Genomic DNA, 22500 nt, shown 5'->3' with positions numbered 1-22500 from the left:
CAGTTCAGAGAAGATTCAGAGATCAGGTAGATATTTGTGTCAGCGGGTGGAAATGTAGTGCCTCATTGTTAATACAGTCAAAGACGCTTTCTATGTGAAAGGGTGTTCTTAAAATGTAGATAAGAGGGTTCACATCAGCTGTCCAGTGTGACCATCCATGTATCTTTACACTTAATCACTTGCATTAAAGTAATGAAGATAATTTAAATAACATCAGGTATTGTCATCGGTGCATTGCTTCATACGAAAAGTGTGTTGCCACAATTAAGCTTTATCGTTTCAGCAGCAGTGGTATGTTTTTCCTGGGCAAAAAAGAGGAATCATTAGTACGAATGGTTAAACGTCTGGTTAGCGTGACTGAATGTATATTCAAATTAATTATTTTGAATAATCAGATGCCAGTGACGTGGTTTTTTTCCTGCAAGCCTGTGTGTAAAGTCAGGTTGTATTTAGGAAATTATTCTATACTTGACAGTCAAGTCGCAGAAACAGTATCAAGCCAAATTCATAAATCTTTTGAAGGTATAGTATTTTGATTTGTTCACCACTTACCACCTGTGAGGCCAGGCAACATGTAAAGGTCTCTGCTGATAGTCCATTCCACTCCAGATATTACAGAGGTTAAAAGTCACATGTTGCTTATCTTCTTCTTGACAAGGATTTGTACTTTCTGATGCTTCAGACTTGTTCAATCTCTCTGCTGCTGTTAATGGGGAATGCAGTTCCTCATGCTGTGTGGTACAAAGTCCAGGCTGTGCTTCACAAAGTCCAGACTCACGACACGCGTTGCTGTTTTTCATTAAACCTCCCAAAGCTCTGCTCTTCTGCTGCCCAGGCAGGCCTTCACATTGATAAGAATCTCCATTTCTTTTAACACCAATTATGTTTTCCAAATGGACAAGCTTATGTTCTGGCATGAACCTGTTAGCAAAAGGAAGAGAAAAATCTATATAGTGTTTACACTGGATTGCAGACTCACTTGGCATTTTTTAATTAATTCATATTAAATGAAATGACAAAAAACAGTTGGTACTGTACTTCCATCCAAGCAACAACTCCACTCACTAACACACTGCATATACACCTTAGAAAATACGGTGCCTGTGAAACCTTCACTGGCTGGGGATCCAAAGGTCTCTGAACTACAACACTGCTAACATCACAGGCTGGGAGATCAAAACTACTTTCCTACTAAAATAAAATTAAGGAAACATCTCTGGGAAGTAAAAAGGCAATTTCTGTTATTTTAGCCAGTGAAGCCTTGGCACTTTTGCCCAGACTATAGCTAAGAGTGCCAATAAATGCCAAACGCAGTGTGTAATGACATGAGTCTTGTCTATGCCTAAGCTGACACCAGCAAGTGCCTTGATCACAGCTAAGTGAAAGCTAATACAGAAAAAAGATATACTGTCTAATAACATGGGCCATAAGGGTTCTTGTGGCATGGAATAGGGATTTTATCCAACTATCCTTTCCTGATTTCTGTAACGATCACCTGAGAAGACAAATCAAAACTTAAAAACAGAAATCCCTTCCAACAACGGGATGCATTTGCACAGAGCTGAACTCCTTTCATAATACCTAAAATGCAACAACACAGATCTACTTCATCATTTGAGTTGAAGTAGGGTTGGATGAATTGTGGTCCTTGCTCAGGAAACACTCAATGAAGCTCCTCTATTCAAACACAACTCTTCTAAATTAACATAAAGAGAACTACACGCGTTGCCATCACGGGATGCTCACTCTAAATGTCTGTCTGTACCTCAAGTTAATTTACTCAAATATTATTTACTTACATGCCCTTCAGTGTGATTATGGCTCTTCCAGATAAGCAGAGACATTTAAATTTTCTGTTTCCTTTTAATTTCCAAATGTTTACACACTATAGCCTGTTTATTGAGCTGTTTACTAAAGCGAACACTTGCTCCATTTTATCAACCTCCTCCACAGTTCTTCAGAGTTTTGCTCGATCACAGCAAGAGCTCCTTTCTGAGCTGTGAACAAACTGTTTGTCAAAACAAATATACTTAAATGCTGGAATCACCCTGCCCTGCAACGGAGCACCTCTGAACACACACAGGCCCTCTTCTTTGGAAATTACCACCAAAATACAAACACACACACACATACTCTATATGAACTTGTTCTTCAAAAATCCTAAGATCCCCTTTCTTAAGTCAGCACGTTGTCTGACTACTCAGTGCAACGTGTATTCTTTGATTTGGGTTGCTGTTCCTTGGCTATTATTTTTATGTTTATCTATACAAAGCTGCATTTCCAAGTCACTGATCTCACAACCTCTGAGATCCACCTTTTCATCACTGCTCGCCGTTCAGTAGTGGAGCTGCTCTGTAGATGCAGCCACAGCAGCTCAGCCACATTCAGCCATCTCACCCAAATCCATGATGCACATTACACACAAGACAAGTTCCCAAATATGCCCGTATTGAGCTTTTCCCATCTCAGTGAATCACCATGCTCAAGACCCTCAACCTTTCATCCCCTTTACAAATAACAAGTGCCTTCTGCACTTGATACAGGTTATTGTTCCTAATAACATTTGAAGTAGATTTTTCAAAAATTATTTTGGAAACTGAAATCTGCATGTGCTGCTTATAACCCTTCCTGAGGTGATGCCTAAGCTGGATCATAAAGATACCAACTGCCTATATTCCTATGTGCCTGGCTACTAAGCACATACACACTCTTGAAAGTTAGGTCAGCATTGCAGATATTGCCTCACTTTGGGTGCTTAAGCTCAGAGCATGGATATCTCTGACCACCATCAAACTCATGTTCTGAATCAAGTTTCACAGGGCTGACACAAGTAAGTGGCAGCCAAAGCTGAATTATCTAAAACCATCAGGTTCATGAAGATCCAAACCCTAGGACACATCAATGATGTCACTATGTATTTTATTTTGCCCGATTATTTCATTTGTAAAATCCTTGTGAGATGACACAAAACTCAGTTAAGTTGCCTGGCACCCATGCGAGGATGTATTTTCATATATTTATGCAGGGGAAAAGGGGAGGTGAAATTAGGTAAGGGGATTTTCCTTAAACCAACAAGCCTGTAAGAGAGTCAAGAGCACTGATCCATCCAATCACATTTAACTAACAGACTTTGAAAAATCATTGCCATGAGAAGAACCCTTGATGCACTAAAGGTTGGACCACCTAAGTGTTCAGTGTTGTCTGTGTTTAATCTCCCAGCCAATCTATCCCTCCCTTCACCATTTCTACATCAGAGCAGGTTTTTTCCTTAGTTTTCAGTCCTCATAAATCTGCTCCACCATTTCTAATAATATTAGATAAAACTTCACTAATTTCTCTCCCGAATAAACTATTTAATACCCTTTTATTTAAGACATATGTGTGCAATCAATTCTGTTGTATTTACTTGTATTACACACACAGTATTCATCATCTTGACAATTTTAAAAAGTTTTAGAACACCATTTCACTTAACAGTTTAAAAAAAAAAAAAAGATTTATTTGATGGTTAACTTTGGAACAAGTTATCTGCATTAACTTCCATTGTTTTGGCATAAAGTAGTTCTGTATATTTTACTAACAACAACGGAGACATGATAAAGGATGTAGGCAGAGAGCCATAAACAGCTCTCACTGCAAGACCCACTGTTCATGTAAAAGCATTAATTTTTTGGACTTTGATTGGAAGACGTGTCTGTGTTCAGCCACTTGGATTTTACTAAATACAACCGTGTATAAAATGTTGTACCTGAATATAACAATTTTAACTGCAGAAAGACCACTGTAAATCATACATAGTATAAACCTGTCCACATGATTGGAATAATATAATGGATACTGTAGTCCCTAGCCACTTGCTAATGTTCTTTATGACACTTAAATAAATGACTTGAAAATAAAATAGTAACACAGAGTCTTCTAAACCTGCTCATGTGCCTTTCCCAAATGCATGCTGGAGAAAGACAATGTATAGTTAACACTTTTTTTTCTGTTTGCATTCTCTCTGGAGCATATTTGCTCTAGCCATTCTTTTTTTCTTCTTCCAAATTCATATTCTTTTTTTTTTTTTTTTTTCCTGCCACCTTTCAGACTGAGTCATCTCTCCACCCAGTACCTGTGTGGATCTTGGTCAGTGTTAATCATCAAGAGCACGCAGGATTTCTACAGCACCGGCCAGTTGGGAATCTCAAAGGCATCTATAACTTTGGGGGGAAAAAAAAGAAAAAAAAGAAAAAAACAACACCAAAAAACCCAGCTCCTCTAGTGCTTTATTTGGAGCCAGCCCCTGCTCCCACAGACATGATCAGTTTCTAAAACTTCTGTCCAAACTTCAGAAAATACCACTGCAGAGAGGCAGAGCAGGGGAAGGATGCTGCTGGGAGTGGAGCATGTAAGCTTCAGGAGAAGGTTGCTACAGCAGCAGGTTGTTGGCTTCTAGCTATCAAGACAGATGTACCATTTTAAACCCCACTCTGAGGAAACCCATGAAATTTTACTTGGAGAAGACCTGTGCATTTTCTCTTGCTTTTCTGTAATGTTACATTACATCCTATGTATTCATTTGCAGCACTTCATTTGCCTAACGACAAATTACTAACAGAAATTGCTCTCATCTCATGGCACTCCAAGTGTGCACCATTATATTAAACCAACAACAAAAAAGAATGGCAGGGCATTGATGTCACTGCTAAATGAATAGAAACTACATCAGAAAAAGTAACTAGAGTGTTGGTTTAGGTCGGGTCAGATTATATAGGCAAGGTATGTGTACTGTATACAGTTTGGAACAGTTTGTATGAATGGATGTAATCTAAAATTGGCACTCTGTAAGCAAAGTTAAAGACAGTTCTGAAAGTGATGTGGATTTCTTTTTAAATCATATGGTGAAAAGAAAAAAGTTTTAAAAATAATAAAAGTAGATACGAACTTCCTCAATTCATGCATTCTTACAGAACATGAGCAAAACTGCTCTCCAAAAGCCAAGTACAAGAGGGTCATTTGCAGTCCCTAAGAGCCACAATCAGATAGATCAGAAACCTTCCCCAGGCCTTGGAGATCCAACAAATGCATTTCGAAGCTGCAGTGTTTATTCTGCCACTGATGCACAGTCATGTCCATGGAGAATCTCCTTTGTCTTTCTATCAACATGATCACAAATGTCTCTTTGCTACCTGTAATATGTCCAGTAGAATTTATGTGACCTAAAACCACACAGAGGTTCATGGTTCATGCAGAGCTGATGGGACACCAATACCTGGAGTCCATTTGCCTTATAACTGCCACAATGGACATAAGCTCCGCAGTAACTGGGAAATCCTACTTTTGCCCTTTCTTACCTTCTGCCTCCTGGAATTCTTCCCATTCCCATCATGAATTTGCTCCCATCGTTACTGGGAATATCCCAGCTGTGGATATTCTATGATTCTATGAAGTGACAAAACTTCTAGACTTGTTTTCAGTGACTTTTTTTTCTTGATTACAGACACATTTTGTTCAGCTGTGAGAAGGAACTGTTGAGGGTGGTCAGGTATCCCAGAGCTGAGTTACAATTGAAACCTAAAAGCCCAAAAGGAGATTCCCAATATTTAAGGAATTTGATATTAGGGTTAACTGAAGTTGTCAAATACTTTCTGGGATCTAATTTCACTTTCTGATCTTCAGCAATGCTTGTAATTCTTCATTCAGAAGAGGGAAGAGATTACTTGTCAGCAGTAATCTCTAACACAGATAATGCCATATAAATATTAGGGGCTTATAAGCATGGACACGGATTAGGAGCAAAGAGAGAGAGCAGAAAGAAAACTGAACAGAGCCAAGATTAAGCACTGGGAAGGGCAAGGCAAAAGAAAATACAAGGTCTGTGGCTGAGCGTGTCTTCTCACAGCTGAATATACATTTTCCTGAGTAGAATAAGTAGGGTTTATGTAGAGATTTGGAGTGCTAACAGCACCTCTTCCCTCTTAGTGAAGTAAAATATATAGAAGCATTAAAATATTTGAGATGTGCTCATTCCCCTCTGTCATTATCTTCTCTCAGCTGTCTCCTCCATGACATGCGAAATACAGAACGGAGTCAGGAAATCACTTCCAACCTCCTACCCAAAGTCCATCCAGTTCTACCAGGTTGCTAAGGGCTGCATCCCATCAACTTTCTGACTACAGTCAAGGCCAAAGATGTAGGTTTTGCATCTAGGCATGACCAAAAACACTGCCATTTTGGCAAAAGATCAGCTGAACACAACAAGCCCTGGAGGTGTGCCTGCCTGGCAGGTAGGATACAAGATCTGCTCCCAGGGAAGTGAGGCCGGATCAAGGACAACTGCACGTGGCTGCTTTTGGCTTAAGCTGGAATGTGGTCCTTAGGAGTGAGGAGAGGAAAGATCTCGGGAGAGTAGAATAGAAACAGGATAATTCTCACATTCCTCGAACCCTAACTTCCACCTATGTTTCCAAGTAATTCCTGAGCAAAATCCCTCAATATCTAGTATTCCTATTTGACGCTGCCAAGAAATTCCCCTGCTAGCATTTACATTTTTCTTCCCAGTTTTGTCTCACTTGCATTCAACTATGCTCCTATTATTTTTATTCCCTGAGATGCCATACCTGAGCCTCAATGCAGGGAGCACGGTCAAACTCATCCACCAACATTCCCTCGAGTGTTACATTTGAATTCCTAACATGAGGATCACTGCCCAAGCTGCACTGTAAAGCCCACATACCAGATGACCTGGATTTTAACTAGAAGTGCTCTTCAACCAATATTTCCCAAAATACACAGAAAGGTACCACCTTCCAAAACATAAGCCTGCAGTGAAGCTATGCAAAACAGGAAGAAAGGCAGGTGAAATGACTCCAAAACAAATACAGCCCCTGAAAGCCTATGCTTTCCTGGTTTTGAGTCCTCTGCACTGCCGCTCTGCTTGTACATCATGTGAGCCAAAAGCATGTCGAGTCCCAGCTTGTGGGATCATTCCATTTTCTTACATATTTACTGCTGATAAATTATTTCAACAATGTCTTAATTGCTTTAGGTCAGCAAAACCAAGCAGATGTTGATTACTCTGCACTTTATTACTGGAAGGGAGACTGTAGCCATTGATGTAACAACCAAACTCGTTCTGACTTCAAGAAAGACAGGTTTGGCTCTAAACAACTACATTCACATCTTGAGTTCCCTGAAATCCTTCAAAACTAAACATGAGACCCAGTGCAGAGCTACAATTCATAAGACCACCGTCCTCAACACATGAAATGGTGATAAGTTCAAAATTCCTCAGAACGATGGCAATGAACCACAATACAGATTTTGTAACACAGATAAAAATAAATTATGCATTGTTTTGGCAAGGTGTAAAAACAAGCATCAATTAAAAAAAAAAAAAAAAAAAGCAACAAATTTTCTCTATAATTAAACATCACCACTCTGCAGATCTGCTACACCAGCACTGCAAAGGAACAGATCCATTTTTGGAGCAGCAAGATTCATCTTGGTAACAACGGACAGAAATTCAGAAATTCCGAGCTTAAGTTCTGCTTCCATAAAAGTTCAAACGAATGAATTACACTATGGAAAAAAAGGTTAAGCTTCTGAGAATTACAAGGTTTTTAAGGTTCTTTAGGATTCTAAAGGATTGGTCATGTTTATTACTGCTTACTTAAAAAAAAAAAAAAAAACAGCTCAGCTTGAGCGCTTATTTAGAAAATGCAAATTTCACATATAACTCCAAACAATACAGTATCACTTCTTGCTAAAAAGAATTGGGAATTAGTATTTGAAAACTTGTATCACACTTGAAATCATCTACTCTTTTATTTTATTTTTCTTTTCTCTTTTTAATTAAAACTAATGCCAGGATCCTGCAGCATATAATTTCCTGTTTCGTGGAAATCCTTCTAATCAGGATATATAGAATGGATGTCCCCTTTAACCAGGCTGTTTTGCAACACACGCAATGCAGAAGGGAGTGCTATCATAACACTTCAATAGTTAAGTGACTTTATGAGAAAAATACTTCCAAATGTTTCCTAAAACCTTCCAAACCGCACCAAAGAACATTATCGTAATATTATGTTTCCCTATGGCCTCCAATATTTAAGCTTGCTATTCTCGAAATGATACTTGGATGAAAAATATGAGTTTATGTAATGTATAAACTGTTCCTAAAAGAAAAGTTGCCTTTAAAATTACTTTGTATAGATGTCAGATATTTTACATTTTCAATAGCCATTTTGTATTAATTGAACAAATAGTGTTCCAGTGCTTTGGGTTGCACATGAAGAGTCTCTCTTTTAAAACCAAATAGTCACTGTATGATCTTATTCATAGCAAATACTGAAAACAATAAGTGTCCTAAATGATTACATATCAAGTTATGCTTAATAGATATCCATATTTCTTGCACAGTATACATAATCTGTATAAACTGTGGAGCATATATCAATAACATATTCCAGTGAATCCAGCATCAAAGAGTTCGTTTATAGTAGGTTTTCATTTGACTTGAGGTTGTAATGTTCTGTGCAAGCATAAGCTAACCATTTCAGTGATTTTGCCAGCAAGCTGCTTTTTGGCAGATTATTGGCAGTACATATTGGCAACAAACTCACGCAACTAAGCCCTTCTTATAACTTACAGGTAAATAATGATTTTAATAAATTTATGTAAAATGTTCCACTTGCTCACATCTGGTTTTGATCATTCACTCAACTGCCCAAATGCAAGCTCGTGTGCGTTCCTCAGGAAAACACAGATTTCACCTTAATTATTTAACACTTTCTCAGGTACCCCAAGAAGTAAATAATCAAAGAAGCCCACTTTTGTTGTTTAGCCGAAGTAAACTTTATCTGAAATGCTCAAGAAATTAATGAAAAACAATAATTTTATGCACACAAAAATCTAAACCACATTTTGTTATGAGTACATTCACATGGTAAGAAAAACACAGGACTGTTGCACAGCTACCTCAGCCACTAAAATCATAAGGTCCAGTCATTTGCTTTTGGCCATGAGGACCATGCACCAATACAAGGACTCCACTTGAAAACGTGTTGCTGTATGAGATATTTTTACACCTTTGCTGTACCAGAACTGAAGCTTAAGTCAGGACAATGTCAACATGGATGAGCATTAAAAAAAATAAACTTATGGAGATGCAGTGAGCCCAACCCCAAGAGTTCAACCCAATGCCTTACATCTACAATTCTAAAAATTGTTCACGTGGAGACACCTCAAGTGATCATGAAAATGAGCGCTCACAGAATGGTACTCCCAAGTCTCTACTGAAAAAGGTCTATATTGGAAGGAAGGCTGGTACAAAAGAATACAGTGGCAAATGCGAAAATCAAAATGAAAGAACTTAAGTAAGGCAAAGAATTCAATGCCCAAGCCACCATCTTGGATGGTGGTCCCCCTGCCTGCCATGCTCTTTCTACTGACAACGAATGCCAGCTGAGTCCATGCTGCATGGGTCCTCCAGTACTGAGTGTCAGAATGCAACACCTTCTGGCTATGGAACATCGTTGTAATTAAGGGAAGCAGTGCACTTTAAAGGGTTTTACATAGTGAACATACATGTCTATTCTGCTTGCGAATACATTTCAGAGTTTTGTTTCGTAGTTATTTTACACGGGACACAATTATTAAGCATTAGATTTTAGTTGTGTTCAACACAGCTTAGCATTTGCTTGCAATTTTTTAACATTTATTCACTTATGGGAGTCAACACTTTAGGTTTTTGGCAACATGGTTAAAGCCTGGTCAATTCTCACTGAGATATATGGGGCTTGCTGGTAAAATTCTCTGTTCCTATAGTAGACTTGCCTTTAATTAGATCTGCTTCAAGGATGCCGTATCCTTCCAGCACGTTATAAACCTAAGGGCATATATTTGTATTGTTTAAAGGCAGGAAATTCTGTGAACTGAAATGAGAACATATCCCTTTTGCCTTTACGGACTTTTGTTATTTTCTCTTCCTTCTGGGGCTTTGGAAACAAAACCAGTGAAAGCTGAAAGTTTGAACAATAGCAAATTACTTTCAAGGAAAAAAAAAAAAAAGTAAAATACTAAGTATATTTTTACAGCTTTACTCACACACTTTGTATATATGTAAATTGGACATATCCAGGCAACAGCAAATGCTATTTGCAGTAGGCCCTTAGACTGCAATAGGATCAGACTGGTTTCATCATAAAAGACTGTGCCTTTGCTGTTTTACTTCATTATTATTCCTTTACTACCTTGTATTAACTTGTACCCCACCAACTTCATGACAGAGCAGATTTGTTTCATGGTAACCACAGAACTAGAACAATCACATTTTTATTGTATGCAGAAAAATGAATAGTCTCTGTAACTCTTTGACTACTTCTCCAAAGAGTCTCACATCACTCCTTTAATTAATGCAAAAGGCTGGTCTGGAAGCACAGAATTCTGGGACCACATACAGCGTACAGACATGTGAAATGAGAACTGCTGAGATGAACAGAGACTTGTGTTCCACTCAAATGAAGAGCTGGATAGAGCTCTGCTGCCTTTCTGACACAGCAGCAAACTTTGTCACTGCTCACACGTGGCAAACTCAACTGCAGTGACTCAGTGCACTTACCCAACACTAAGATAGAGGCTTCCTTTGCAAACGGCGTAGAACGAGCTGACTGCTTCTATCTAATAAGCTTAATAGCTAAATATAAATTACAGTGGGATGTAAGGCCTTAGAGAGACATTCGACACCCAAGATATTGCTTGCCACTGGATCTCTTCTAGCTTGTGTTCACACATGCTAATTCCTCTTTCTGGACAGCAGCAATTATGACATTGGTGAACTGCAGGACTTCAGTTTATTCAGCTTTCATTTGGCACAGAGCTTCATGCCCATCTCATCCACTCTTGGAGGTTACAACTGAAGCTGGGATCACAACGAGACACCATCAATCATCACAATAAACACAACTCAGCTGTTTCTGTGCACTCGGGGCCTATGGTGGAGAACAATCTTATTAAGGGATTTGAAAGAAGTAGCTTCACTTTAAATAAGTGCTCACAATAATGACTCCTAAAGAAACACTACCGATCAACCCTGGGGAACAATTAGCTAAAAGTTATTCATGCTGATCTGTAGGTTATCTGTCTTGTAGATCTTTACATAATAGCAAAGCAGACCTATAATTATCAGCTACCAGCTACAATGCTTCTACAGTCACTCCTGTAGAGGTGGACAAAGGCTCGGTTCTCACCTCAGACATCAGAAATGGAAGTTGCGGATGGAAAAAGCAGGGTTCTGAAAACTAGCACCTATCCTAACCTCAATTGCCCCAATTATTATTTATTCCTGGGGTCACATAACCTTACAGTCTCAGTGCCAGCTAACTGAACATTTTTCCCAGTAGTCAAGGAACAAGCAATACTGGATTTTGAAAGGTAGCAGCATACAAACACGTATCAGCCACTCATTTACTGGTCCTGCTTACCTGTTTTTCTCCAAATGCAATTAAAGACACTTAAGAGAAAAATCATAGTTCATGAACTACACCAAAAAAATGATTGAGATACCTTTTGTTAAAAGTCATGGTAAATTAAAAGGTCCAACTAAACGAAGCAGAGGCTCTGGCTGCTAAGTTGTAGTTGCAGACAGAATTTTTTCTGCTAACATCAAAAGAACAAGGTGTTCACATAAATGGCATTTTATTTTCATCCTATTATTCTATATGAGCTAGAGGAGAGATCAAAGGAAAAAGTACCCAGGTTTCACTATTAACACTTAACATAACTCCAGTCAGAAAATCCTTTCCAGATTGCTAGTGCAATTTAAAGCACTGCACATTTTTGTTGTTCTGTCGGAAAATATACCTGAAGGCACTGTTTTGATTCCCTGACCACCTTTTTCATTGTGGAAAATTGCTTCTGATATATGTATTTTCAATTATTTTCTTTCTTTCTTTCTTTCTTTTTTAATGACAGCAAGCCCCAGAATCTCTAGGCTTGGGAACTACACTGTTTTGGGTCCTACATGCTGTCACTGGGAGACAAGTCACCATGTACTGGTGACAGTGTACTAGAGATTCCATGCAACAGGCAGGAAATTCAAATACTGAAGCTTGGTGCAATCCCTGCCAGTGGCAGCTCCACTGAAAGCAAAGCATACCAGCTTCAATTGAGTATGTAAACAAACCTAATGGGCCTTTAAAATATGTAAAGGTTCCTCTTGATAGCTGGCAAGAACAAACGTGCTTGAAGATTTCGTATGGCTCACTATGATATTATCCAGGACTAGTGCTATTAATTAATAGTTCTATTGCCTCTCTTAGGACCCAATGACGTTACATAAAGAAAAAATAAAGATACACTGCATTTCTTACAATGTTGAAGTACAGTAAAAAATATTAAGGTTTTTGTTGAATTAAGTTTCTCACTGATGTTTCAGTAACTCATGGTAATTCAGAATAACACTTCAAGTGAATTCCCTTAACCCAGAGTGACCATCGAAATCTGCTAACTAACAGGTATAGCTTTTTGGACTACACTTGGAAAAATCAGTAATGTAGCAGTCATTTAAAAAAAAAAAATAAAAAAAGAGGGCATATGTCCTTCTTCCCTGCCTTTCCTCCCCCCTTCCCAGTTGCTATTAAAACATTCATGTTACAAAGTTGTTCCAAAGTTTATTGTAAATGCCAAAAAGTGGGCACTGATCCCACAAGAGCTGGCTCGGTTATGGCCCACCATCTTGAACATATTCATTTTATCCAACTCAGTGCCAGGAGATTTTTCTTTTTTTTCTTTTTTTTTTTTTCTTTTGACTTAACTTTTCCCTAATAGCAGTAGATTGCGCATACATGGAGAGATAGCAAGTCATGATTCTGGGAACTTGCACAGTGAATGCTAAACACATGCAGGTGAGCTGTGGCCTAAAGTGAGCATTACAATTACGGGTTAAATGAGACAAAATGTTTAATGCACAGTCAGAATATGTTCATATTACACATAGCAGCCAGCTGGCTATAAATCTAAGAAGTAAGCTGGAAATCTTTAGAGTTTAAATGGATGAATGCAGATATAAATGGAAGAACAGCGGTTTGTCACCGTATGAATGGCTTTAAACTGAAAAGAGTGGATTGCTTTTACGATGGTTTTCCAAAAGAGTAACCTTGTTGAGATGAAATTAAGAATAAGTGTGATGATTGGAATGTTCCACACATTTATGTTTTCTATTCTGTTTTGAGACACAGAAGTCTCATCCTCAGCCTCTGAACAATCACAAACGTGGCTTTAGATACAGGTGCTCTTAGTGAATAGGGACACCAGTTCTTTAATAATACCTCTGCAGCTGATGAGCTGTAAGCAGGACTACTCCATTAATTTATTTCAGATTCAAATTACCACGATCTGAGATGAAAGCAGCTCTGAACCATTTTTCTTGCCGTACTTCCAGCTCTAAGTGATGTAGACTACAGCCTTCTGCATTCTAGATACATGAATCACTGAATCTACAGCCATGCTCTTTGGTGCACAAGACCAAGTTTTCACAAATGGAAGAACCTGAATGATTTTCTGAAGCACTTCAGGCTCCTACCAAGAGAAGCGTTTGTTGTTTCTCCATTTACAGCAGATGGAGAACCACCTGAACCCAACAGCAAGTTCCTCCTACCAAGCATAGCATATCAGCTATACTTTAAAGATATAAAAGACCTTGGTACAGGTGAACTATGCTTATATTCACTTATATGTTCTACATACATAATATACATACAAATAAGTTTCTAAAAATCTTTACGATTGGATGTGAGCTCATAGTTTTGATGTACTCACAGCTGACAGAAGGGGTAGCTGGAAACTGTAGGAAGGCTAATAATGACTTAGCTCCCAAAAACTTTTCTCCTATGTCTCTGAACTGATTGAATGGGAGCTGAGGAGGAAAGAACAAAGATTTGCTGTTCTTTACAGTCACGCAACGAAAGTGTAGGTTAAATACAGGAAGTATTTGCAGATTTCAGATATTTTGGAGACCTTTGTTGCTTTTTCCTTGCATTGAGATCTAATCTCAGCCTCAGCAAAGAGCTGGGCTTTCATGTTCTACCATCCTCCACTAAGAGAGAACCACATGCCAAAGTGGACTCGAGATATAGATTTTAACTTCAGCTTTTTGTAGCCATTTATTCATGCTAATATAGAAAGGAAAAAATATCTCACCAAGAACAGAAGGCCTAAAATGACATTGCTGAATAAATTAATAAAGTACTTTATATTTTCTATGCTGTCAATAGAGCATGTCTACACAAAGATATAGCTATAGCTTTAAGAAGGTAGGATAGACATCTTTCCTAAACCTTGTGTTCTACATCAAATATGTCATAATCATGACCTTTAAGCCCCAAGTATAAAAAGCATCTAGAGTTTTTTATTTTATAAATAAATCTCATATAAAATATGTATATACTTCTAACTCACTAAATGTATCATTAATAGCTACAGTATTTTAGAATGCCTTTCAAACAGGAGGTTAGTGTTCTCACTACAATTCTGAACAAGCAATGTTTCTGTTTCCTTTAGCATTAATCAAGCTTTAATTTTGGATTATTTGTCTGAAGTCAGAATTCTTGAAATGAGCAAGTTTTTTATAGAACCAATTTCTGGAAAAAATACTATCCTCAGTTTGAGGATAATCCAGCTATTCTGCTCTAACTGGCCCTCATCTGCAGAGTATATGATCACACACACATGGACTGTACGATAAATCCAAGAGGCGTTCTACCAGTACTCACATGAATAAGTGTGAATACCTTTAACATTTTATTTTCGTTATGCTGCTATATTACCTTTGCTTCTCAGAAACATTTCTGTATAAATATCAGCACTTCACCTTGCACATCTTTTCATACATCACCCAGACCCTTTTTCCTTTCCTCTCCCAATCAAAAGTTCCCTTACTTCAGTTACACTGCACGTTCATTTTGTTATGCTCTTCCTCAGCATACAGAAAGCATCTTGTGAACTGCTGAGCATTTTCCTGCCACACTGGATAAAAAAGGGGTTAAGCACGCTCAGCATGTTGCAGAAGGGCTTACAGCACAACTGGTAACTCAAATATCACATTTGCCAATATCAGCAATATCTGGCATTGCAGTCATTACTGAATAAGATCAGGAAAATACCTGGCCATAAGACATTCAGAAGCATTACGTGCAAAAACATCACTAGGGAAACTTCCAGTTCTCACACGAGCATTCAGATAATTTTGATGGGTCATCAGTACCATTAGGTGCTTTCTGGAAGTACTTTCCTCCTTTGCCTTTATTTTTCTTTGTGAAGAAAACAGGAGATGAAACTTTCACCAGAAAGTAAGAAAAAGTACACATTAACCTCTAAGTACGTCAGGTTTTGGTAAACAGTGAGATCACTGGAAATCTTATCTTGTGCACATGAATTAGAGGAGGGTAACGGGACTGAGCAAAAGTCACTGGCTATTTTCATCAATATATGCCTTCTATGTAAAATAGACTCTTAATTTAAAACTAGTTTTCAGAGTCTCTTAAGAGGCAATCACCTTAAAATTAATCAAAGTGCTGTGCTGTTTTTTAAATGGGAGACGGGCACCTCCAGATATTCAGAAAATTCCATGAGGCAGAGAGCTCTGAGGCCAAAGGCTTTGTGTCCCAGAGTCCATCCCTACCACAGGACAATGGCAGCAGGCTGGGTGAGGACCCAAGCTTTGCTCACCTCATGGCCAGGCAGTGAGTGGCACACGAGGTTCTCTGGCTGATATCATTTAGCACTGGCAGCGAATGGACCTGACTAGATAGCAGGAAGACACTGCGACCACTGGAAGACAATGGGACAACAGACAAGGTGCTGTGTGCATCCAAGGACTTCAATGAGGCTTGACATGAAGGCAGATGAGAGCCCACAGGATCTCCGAATGAAAAGAAGACACAATATTAACATGATCAACTGAAATCAGGGCTGTGTGGTTGACATCACTGCACAGGGTCAAACAAGGCAGTCGGAACCAGGAAGGCTGGGCTCAGCTCACCAGCCATTGCATTAAGCTACAGCCCCCAAATTTCAGCTCCTTTTTTTCAGCTGATCATCGCCATGCCCCTAGCTTTCATCATTTCTTCCTCTTACATTATTTCATTTACCTATGGCTTTTCCTGATTACATTATTTCTACTAAAGCTACCTCCATGAGGTACACGACGTTACTTCTTCATGAAAAAATTTATTTTTCCTCTATGCTTCTCCTTAAAATATTTCCTCACTTGTTCAGTGCCCAGGAATGACTGACTAAAAAGATAAACCCCGTAGGAATAAAGCAGTGATAGATATCAAAGGTGAAATTGGTCATTATTTTGTACCAAAAGTCTGAAAACACCTTCCATCAGCACATACAGAAGAGGTCTGTATTTATCTGCAAATGTATTTCCTTAGCATTCTGTGATTGATTTCCTTCAGTGAGAATAACCAACTTACAATTTTCAGCATTTACTAGGACCTTATTTCATGAATTTGTATGAAAGGCAGAAAAGTATAAATGTTTAAAAGCAGCCAGGAATACAAGCAACGGTCTTTGTGGAAATAGTGCAATTATGTTTAAAATACCAAATGCTCAAATTACTTCTGACATTTGGTCTGAGTTGCTTTAGAATTTGCACCTATGACCAATAAAAAATAGTGGTTCTGAAGGAGACGGATTATTTCCTTTGCAATATGTTACCACAGAGCAGTTATTCTCTATTTCTACCAGATCTGACAGCCATTCAAACACACTGGTTTTGCTGCACACTAAACTAGAAATGTGATCTCTTCTTGGAAACTCCTCTCAAAAACATTTTCTGCTGTCAATTCTCAGTAAGTGCATACAATAACAAGCATGACTATTGAACTTTTAAAGTATCAATGTTCAGTCATCTTCCTGAGTTTACATATTGCAGCTGTAGGGCTCAAATCAGGAATAAGATTCTGAAGGACCGTGATCTCTGCCCACAGTTTAGATGCTTATCATCATCTTTGTGGTAATTAACTGGCACTGCTTTCTCCTCCTCCATTTCCAAAGGGATGATTCACAGGCTCGGTCTTCCAGGAACCAACCACTTTAGCTATTCTATGCACTTCCTTCAACTCTTCCTCACCCGCAGCCAGCCCTCTGCTTGACCCTACCTTTAATAAATGTACACTGGGAGAGTCTCAGCTAAAATGCTTGATGTGCCTTCTGAGAAAAGAGTGACTAACTGACACCTAAAACCCAGAATTACACCACGAGCTTTCCAAACCATCCTGCAGCCACCGCGGCCTGCAAGCTGGTTTCAGTGAAAAGAGTCACTGCTGCAGATGAAACTGCCAGATTTCTTCACTTTGTTATACAACAATCATGTACACGGTATTCTAGCACTCTGCTCTGAGCCATACACAGGATATTAATCACAGTGCAGGTACAAACTAGATCAGCAACCCAGCAGCTCACTCAAAACGAGAAACAACTCATCGGCAGTCATCCTTCTTCACCCATCTGCTTGGACCCCTTCCTCCACCACTCTGGTGATGCTAGCAGGCCAGTTTGGCCACTCACACTAAGGTTACATGCATGCATTTACTACCTTGAAAAAGTAATTCACTGAATTGCTGGACCCACGTCTCTACGGACTACCTTGAAGAGACAGACAATCTCTTCTTCAAATACGTTCCTACATGAAAGAGTGCATTTTATAACGCCTACCTACCTGACTGATGAGGCACTGTGACCCATTCCAGACTCTTCTGTTTCCAAGGCTGACCTTTGGTTCTTTTCTGGGTGCTACAATTGTCCCCCTCCCACCTTCACAGACCTCCTGCAACATCTACAGGCTTTCCACAGTGACAGAACATGGCCTTGCAAGGACATCAGCCAGCTCTGTTCGGACTTTTGGAAGCCCCTCTTTAGGTACCATGGGTCTGTATAGTCAAATTCTCTCAAAAAATCCATCACTGATCCTTACTGCTGTAGTTTTTCTTCCGTGCGCCCTCTCATGAAGCACAAAGGCTTATAAGACAAGGCCTCGACTGCCACTAAACCATCCAGCACTATGTCCATGGTTCCACATTTTCAGATCACAGTAGAAATTATTTTTGCTGTCTTCATTTCCCAGAAAGACTGCCTTGAGATGTTCAACTTTCTCCAGATCATCCAACCAGATAAGTAGCAGTGTTTAATTTTGTTATACATGCATCAGATGGTCAAATGAAGTGAACCTTAACAACTAAGGTTTGGGGGGAAAAAAAACCCACAAACATTCAGTTTTTGTATTAGTAGCAGAAAAAGGAGGCTGAAGAAAATGCCCACCTCTCAGCAGTCACTAAGAACTTTAACAGAGAAAAGCAAAATCAGAAGGTCAGTGATAAATTCTATCACCACTCCAGGAGAAATACAGAAAAGAGCTTCACATGATTTCAGCTGCTGACTGAGGGTCACAGCAGGACACAAAAGGAAGCAACAGATGACTGGGATGGCTATTTCAAAAGGTCTGCAGTTCTCCAGTGCTAAATATATACTCAGATGCTTAGAGTGAAAAGTGTAACAACTAACTTCCTCAGTTGAAATCATCAGGGGGAAAAAGCAATGAACAAATGAAAATCTTGACTCTGAGAGTCAACATGAATATAGAATTTTCTGAGTCAGCAGGCGAACAAAAATGGCTGAAATACCCAAGGAAAAAGCAGACAGTCCTCAAAACAGATAAAAACACCGTGGACTATTTTCCTGAAATTTCTGTTTCTCATTTGAAGGCACTTGCCTCCAAATCAACCTGTGAGATACAAGCCCTTCCAGAACACACTGTAATGGGTGTAGTAACATAAGCTTCAAAAAATGCCTTCTACTAAACAGCTACCTGGAAGACTAGCCCATCCCATCAAATGACACGCAGCTCAGACACATCATTCATTGCTTCCAGATAGCTGCACTACAAATCATGCTGTGTAAAAGCATCACTGACTGAGAACCTGCAACACAACCTTTTTGCAAACACCTGTCCCTCATAGCAGTGCAGCACTCTGCACTGCTCACTGACAGCATTGCCTTGTCTGTCATTTCTGGCACTTTCCTTACAGGTCTCAAACAGTGGGAACAGCTATTCTCAATGTAACTGTCCTTCAGATTAAGTACAACTGGCTATTTCAGAAGCTTGGACTTTATCTATGCGTATCTATACGTGCACACACATGGGAGACATTCTGAGCAGGAAATTCCTGTTAGCAACTACAACTTCCAACCTTAGCATTTCCAGACCCTCACACAAAACTTGGCTATTTGCTGTTTTCTTTACTAAGTAGCTTTTAGAAATTTAAGCTAACTTTCCTCTTGTGTGCAAAAGTCATTTAAAAAAAAAAAAAAAAAAAAAGCAATGACAACAACTCCACCACACAGCCACGTCACCATTTAGACGTGGTAAAACACCATCACTGCAGATGTACAGAATCAGCTGCAAGGAAAAGGTTTACTCAGTAAACAATACAGCTGAGATTCCAAAGTTTTTAGCTCCATTCTGTCCTAAATGGCAGAAGGAGCTCATGGCTGTGCATCACTTTAAAGTGGCCTCAGTGCCACCGGTCAGCACCTCTGGCCTAATGGCTAAGCCAGACACAGGAAGCCTTCCAGTTTCAGCTCTCTTATTTTCCAGTGAATGCTTTATTCTGCAGCCCCTTGACTTCTCAGTGCAAAAGAGCAGGTTATTTTACCCTGCTGCTGAGAACTGTGCTACCTGATCTACTCCATGGCTTCCTCACTGCATTGCAGCTCAACCAATGGCAACATTTAAAAAATCCCATCCTGTCTAAAAATGTTTCTCCTAGTTTTTTACAAAGAGCAACAGAAACTGCTATTTTTAAAATGTGGGGAATGCAGTCCTTACCCAAAGTAGTTCCAAAATTCCTTGCCATTAGTTATCCATTACAATTCAGAACCTGTGTCTAACTTGGAAATTCAGACTTTAGTGCATTTACTCTGAGTTTTATAGTACACTAAACTGTTTAATTGCTTTCTACAGGAAGTAATACAGAATTATTTGTAGATTCGGTAATGGAACCAGCGAGCCAATGATCTTCCACTTCTGAAGTTCTCCAGCTATCCTGAAATAATAAAAATACATCAAGACAGAAGCGAGAAAGCAAGTGGACAGTTCTCTACAGCTTCTCAGTAATAAACAGTATAAGCGCGATACTTCACCAGAATGTTCAAAAAGTAAATTGAATGGCAGCATGATTGCAGTGGTTCCAGTTATGTTAATTAGGCTGAATTCATGGTTCATTGATGCTGCAATTATGCTGCAAAGAAATGCTGCAAGCATGCTATCTCATCCCACCGCAGCCTGCTGAGTATGCTGCCATTATTCTTCTTATGGCAAAAAGACTTTCTAAAGAGATGCCACGGAGGAGTCACGTTTATACTTACTCCACACAGTTTACAAAGGTGCAATTAGACAACTGCATTTGGACACTTTCTTCTTTCACAGATTTAATAGGAAAAATAGCTCTCCAAATCCACTGGCAATTTTTTAAGCATGCTTTACTTTGCCAATTTGCATACTAAGCATACAAATTATAAGCCTTATTAGCCCCATTTCAAACATGGGGTAAGTAAAAGAGGTGAAGAGAATTACCCAAAGTTATGTACTTCATCAGGGAAGGAGAACCCAAATGTCTTCTTCCCTTCTTTTACTGACATGTCCTCACTGACCACTGTGAACTGGATGTAATAACACAGAAAGCACACATCACCCAAATGCAAAAACATCTACTGTGAAAGATGCTTTAATCAAATGAGAGGTTTGCTTTCACTGTCTCCCTTTGACCAAATGACGACTGAATGATGATCAAACCATCAACAATAAATTAACCTATGATCAAACTTAATTTTGACTCAAAGCATATTTAAATCTACATGCTTGCATTGAAGCAAATGCTCTATTTTTATTTTTTGGACTTTATTAACTATTGTTACATGTTCAGTTCCTAATAACTAAATTTTTGTTAACTCCATCTACAGATGCCCACAAATAATAAATGTTAGAGTTTATTTCATATTTTTGATATCAATTTTGAAATTAAGATTCTGTGCTAAACTATTATATTGCTATATTTAGTATAGGAAAATTGAATGCACTGCTTCATTCAGCAGTATCAGACTTCCAACATTACTGTTTCTTCATTCTCCAAGAATTTTTTGGTAAGTGAAGCCTTTGTTGCCTGTTCCCTGGCAGTTGTAGGTGAAGAAAGCGTTCACAATACCAAAGGAATGCATAAATAAACCACATCAGGACTAAAGCAGAACACTTAAACTTGTGTTTCCCGGTCCCTTATCTTGACATGCACATTCCTCAATGGCCACAACGTGCCACTCTGTGAAATGAAGGACAAATGGGCATTACAGTCTCAAATTACTGGGAGAAGAAACATGATGAGCTTCATATGTTGGCCTGCTATGAGAGGGAAATGCACTAACATGGCAGCAACTCATCCTCTCAGTGGGTAAGGTGTTAGAGGCACCTTCAGCAGAAGTTCTCAACGCTTTTCAGCTTTTTATTGGGCTCAAGAGACAGGGATAAGGAAAGATAATCTTTCAAGCAAGAAGCCTGTCTGCTTGAAAAAGAATTATTCTGCCTTAAAAACCAGACTTCTCACAAAATGCATTTTCTAATGCCTTTATTCTTCAAAAACACAGCGTGGAATCAAATGTCCAAATAGAAGCCAGTCCAATGCACATCTCCAAAGAACTAACAAGCCTACCACCCTTACCAGGCTCGCAAGTGACTCAGAAGTTTAAGTGTCATTAAAGACAATGGTGCTTTTTAAAAATTTAGGCAGATCTTTAAAATATTTGATACCAGCCACTTCAAAGATGGCTCTCTGAACTCTGGGATGATTGAGTTTCCATAATACAATTACAGTGGTAATGGAGCTGGATTGAAAGCTAGGTTCAGCTTTCAAACAATCTCTCCAAAATAGTTGCAGATGATGTGTATTTTAGCTTTCTGATCCTCAGGTGACACAAGTATGAAGACTGTTAGCGAGACACGCATTAGAAAAGGAAGGCAATACACTGACTAGAATAAAAACATCTTTTCCACAGATGAGTGGACATCCATAACAATTTAATCTAATGAGACATCCAGCTTACATGCCCATTTAAGAATGGTAATGACACTTGTCTGGCAGGTTTGTTCCTCGCTGCTTCATTCAACAACTAACCCAGTTACTTTGCTTTTTTCACTAATATTATCTCAAGTCTTTCCCAGATTAAATCTACCAGCAGTATTCACTCACACCACAACTTCAATTAATACCTGGCCTTAGTCTTACCACAAGGAATTCACTCATCGACTGCGCCTAGGATCTGGCTTTTATAATGAGTTTTGTAATGCTCTTAAGATGAGGAACCAAAACCAGTTTGACACTACAACCAGTCTCAATATAAATAGAGGTCTGAAAGCACATCAGGATTAACAGAAATATTTAACAGACACTAAATAGTGTCAATTTG

General features: G+C 38.9%; 1 protein-coding gene across 23 annotated transcripts in view; it reads right to left on the bottom strand.

The window, feature by feature from the left end:
* QTMAN (queuosine-tRNA mannosyltransferase) overlaps positions 1-22500 on the bottom strand; it is a 170017-nt gene that overhangs the window by 40479 nt on the left and 107038 nt on the right. For all 23 annotated transcript variants that reach the window (XR_016468109.1, XM_090143510.1, XM_090143506.1 and 20 more), the window contains one exon: positions 553-921. Coding sequence is in view for 22 of the 23 variants with exons in the window: in XM_090143510.1 (XP_089999636.1) it covers positions 553-921 (369 nt within the window). In the remaining variant the exon portion in view is untranslated. The remainder of the gene's footprint in view (positions 1-552; positions 922-22500) is intronic.

This window comes from Phasianus colchicus, chromosome 7 (genome assembly GCF_987193195.1).
Source record: "Phasianus colchicus chromosome 7, bPhaCol1.hap1.1, whole genome shotgun sequence".
NCBI lineage: Eukaryota > Metazoa > Chordata > Aves > Galliformes > Phasianidae > Phasianus > Phasianus colchicus.
The sequence above is the reverse complement of the archived record's forward strand: the minus strand, read 5'-3'. Positions and strand labels throughout refer to the sequence as shown.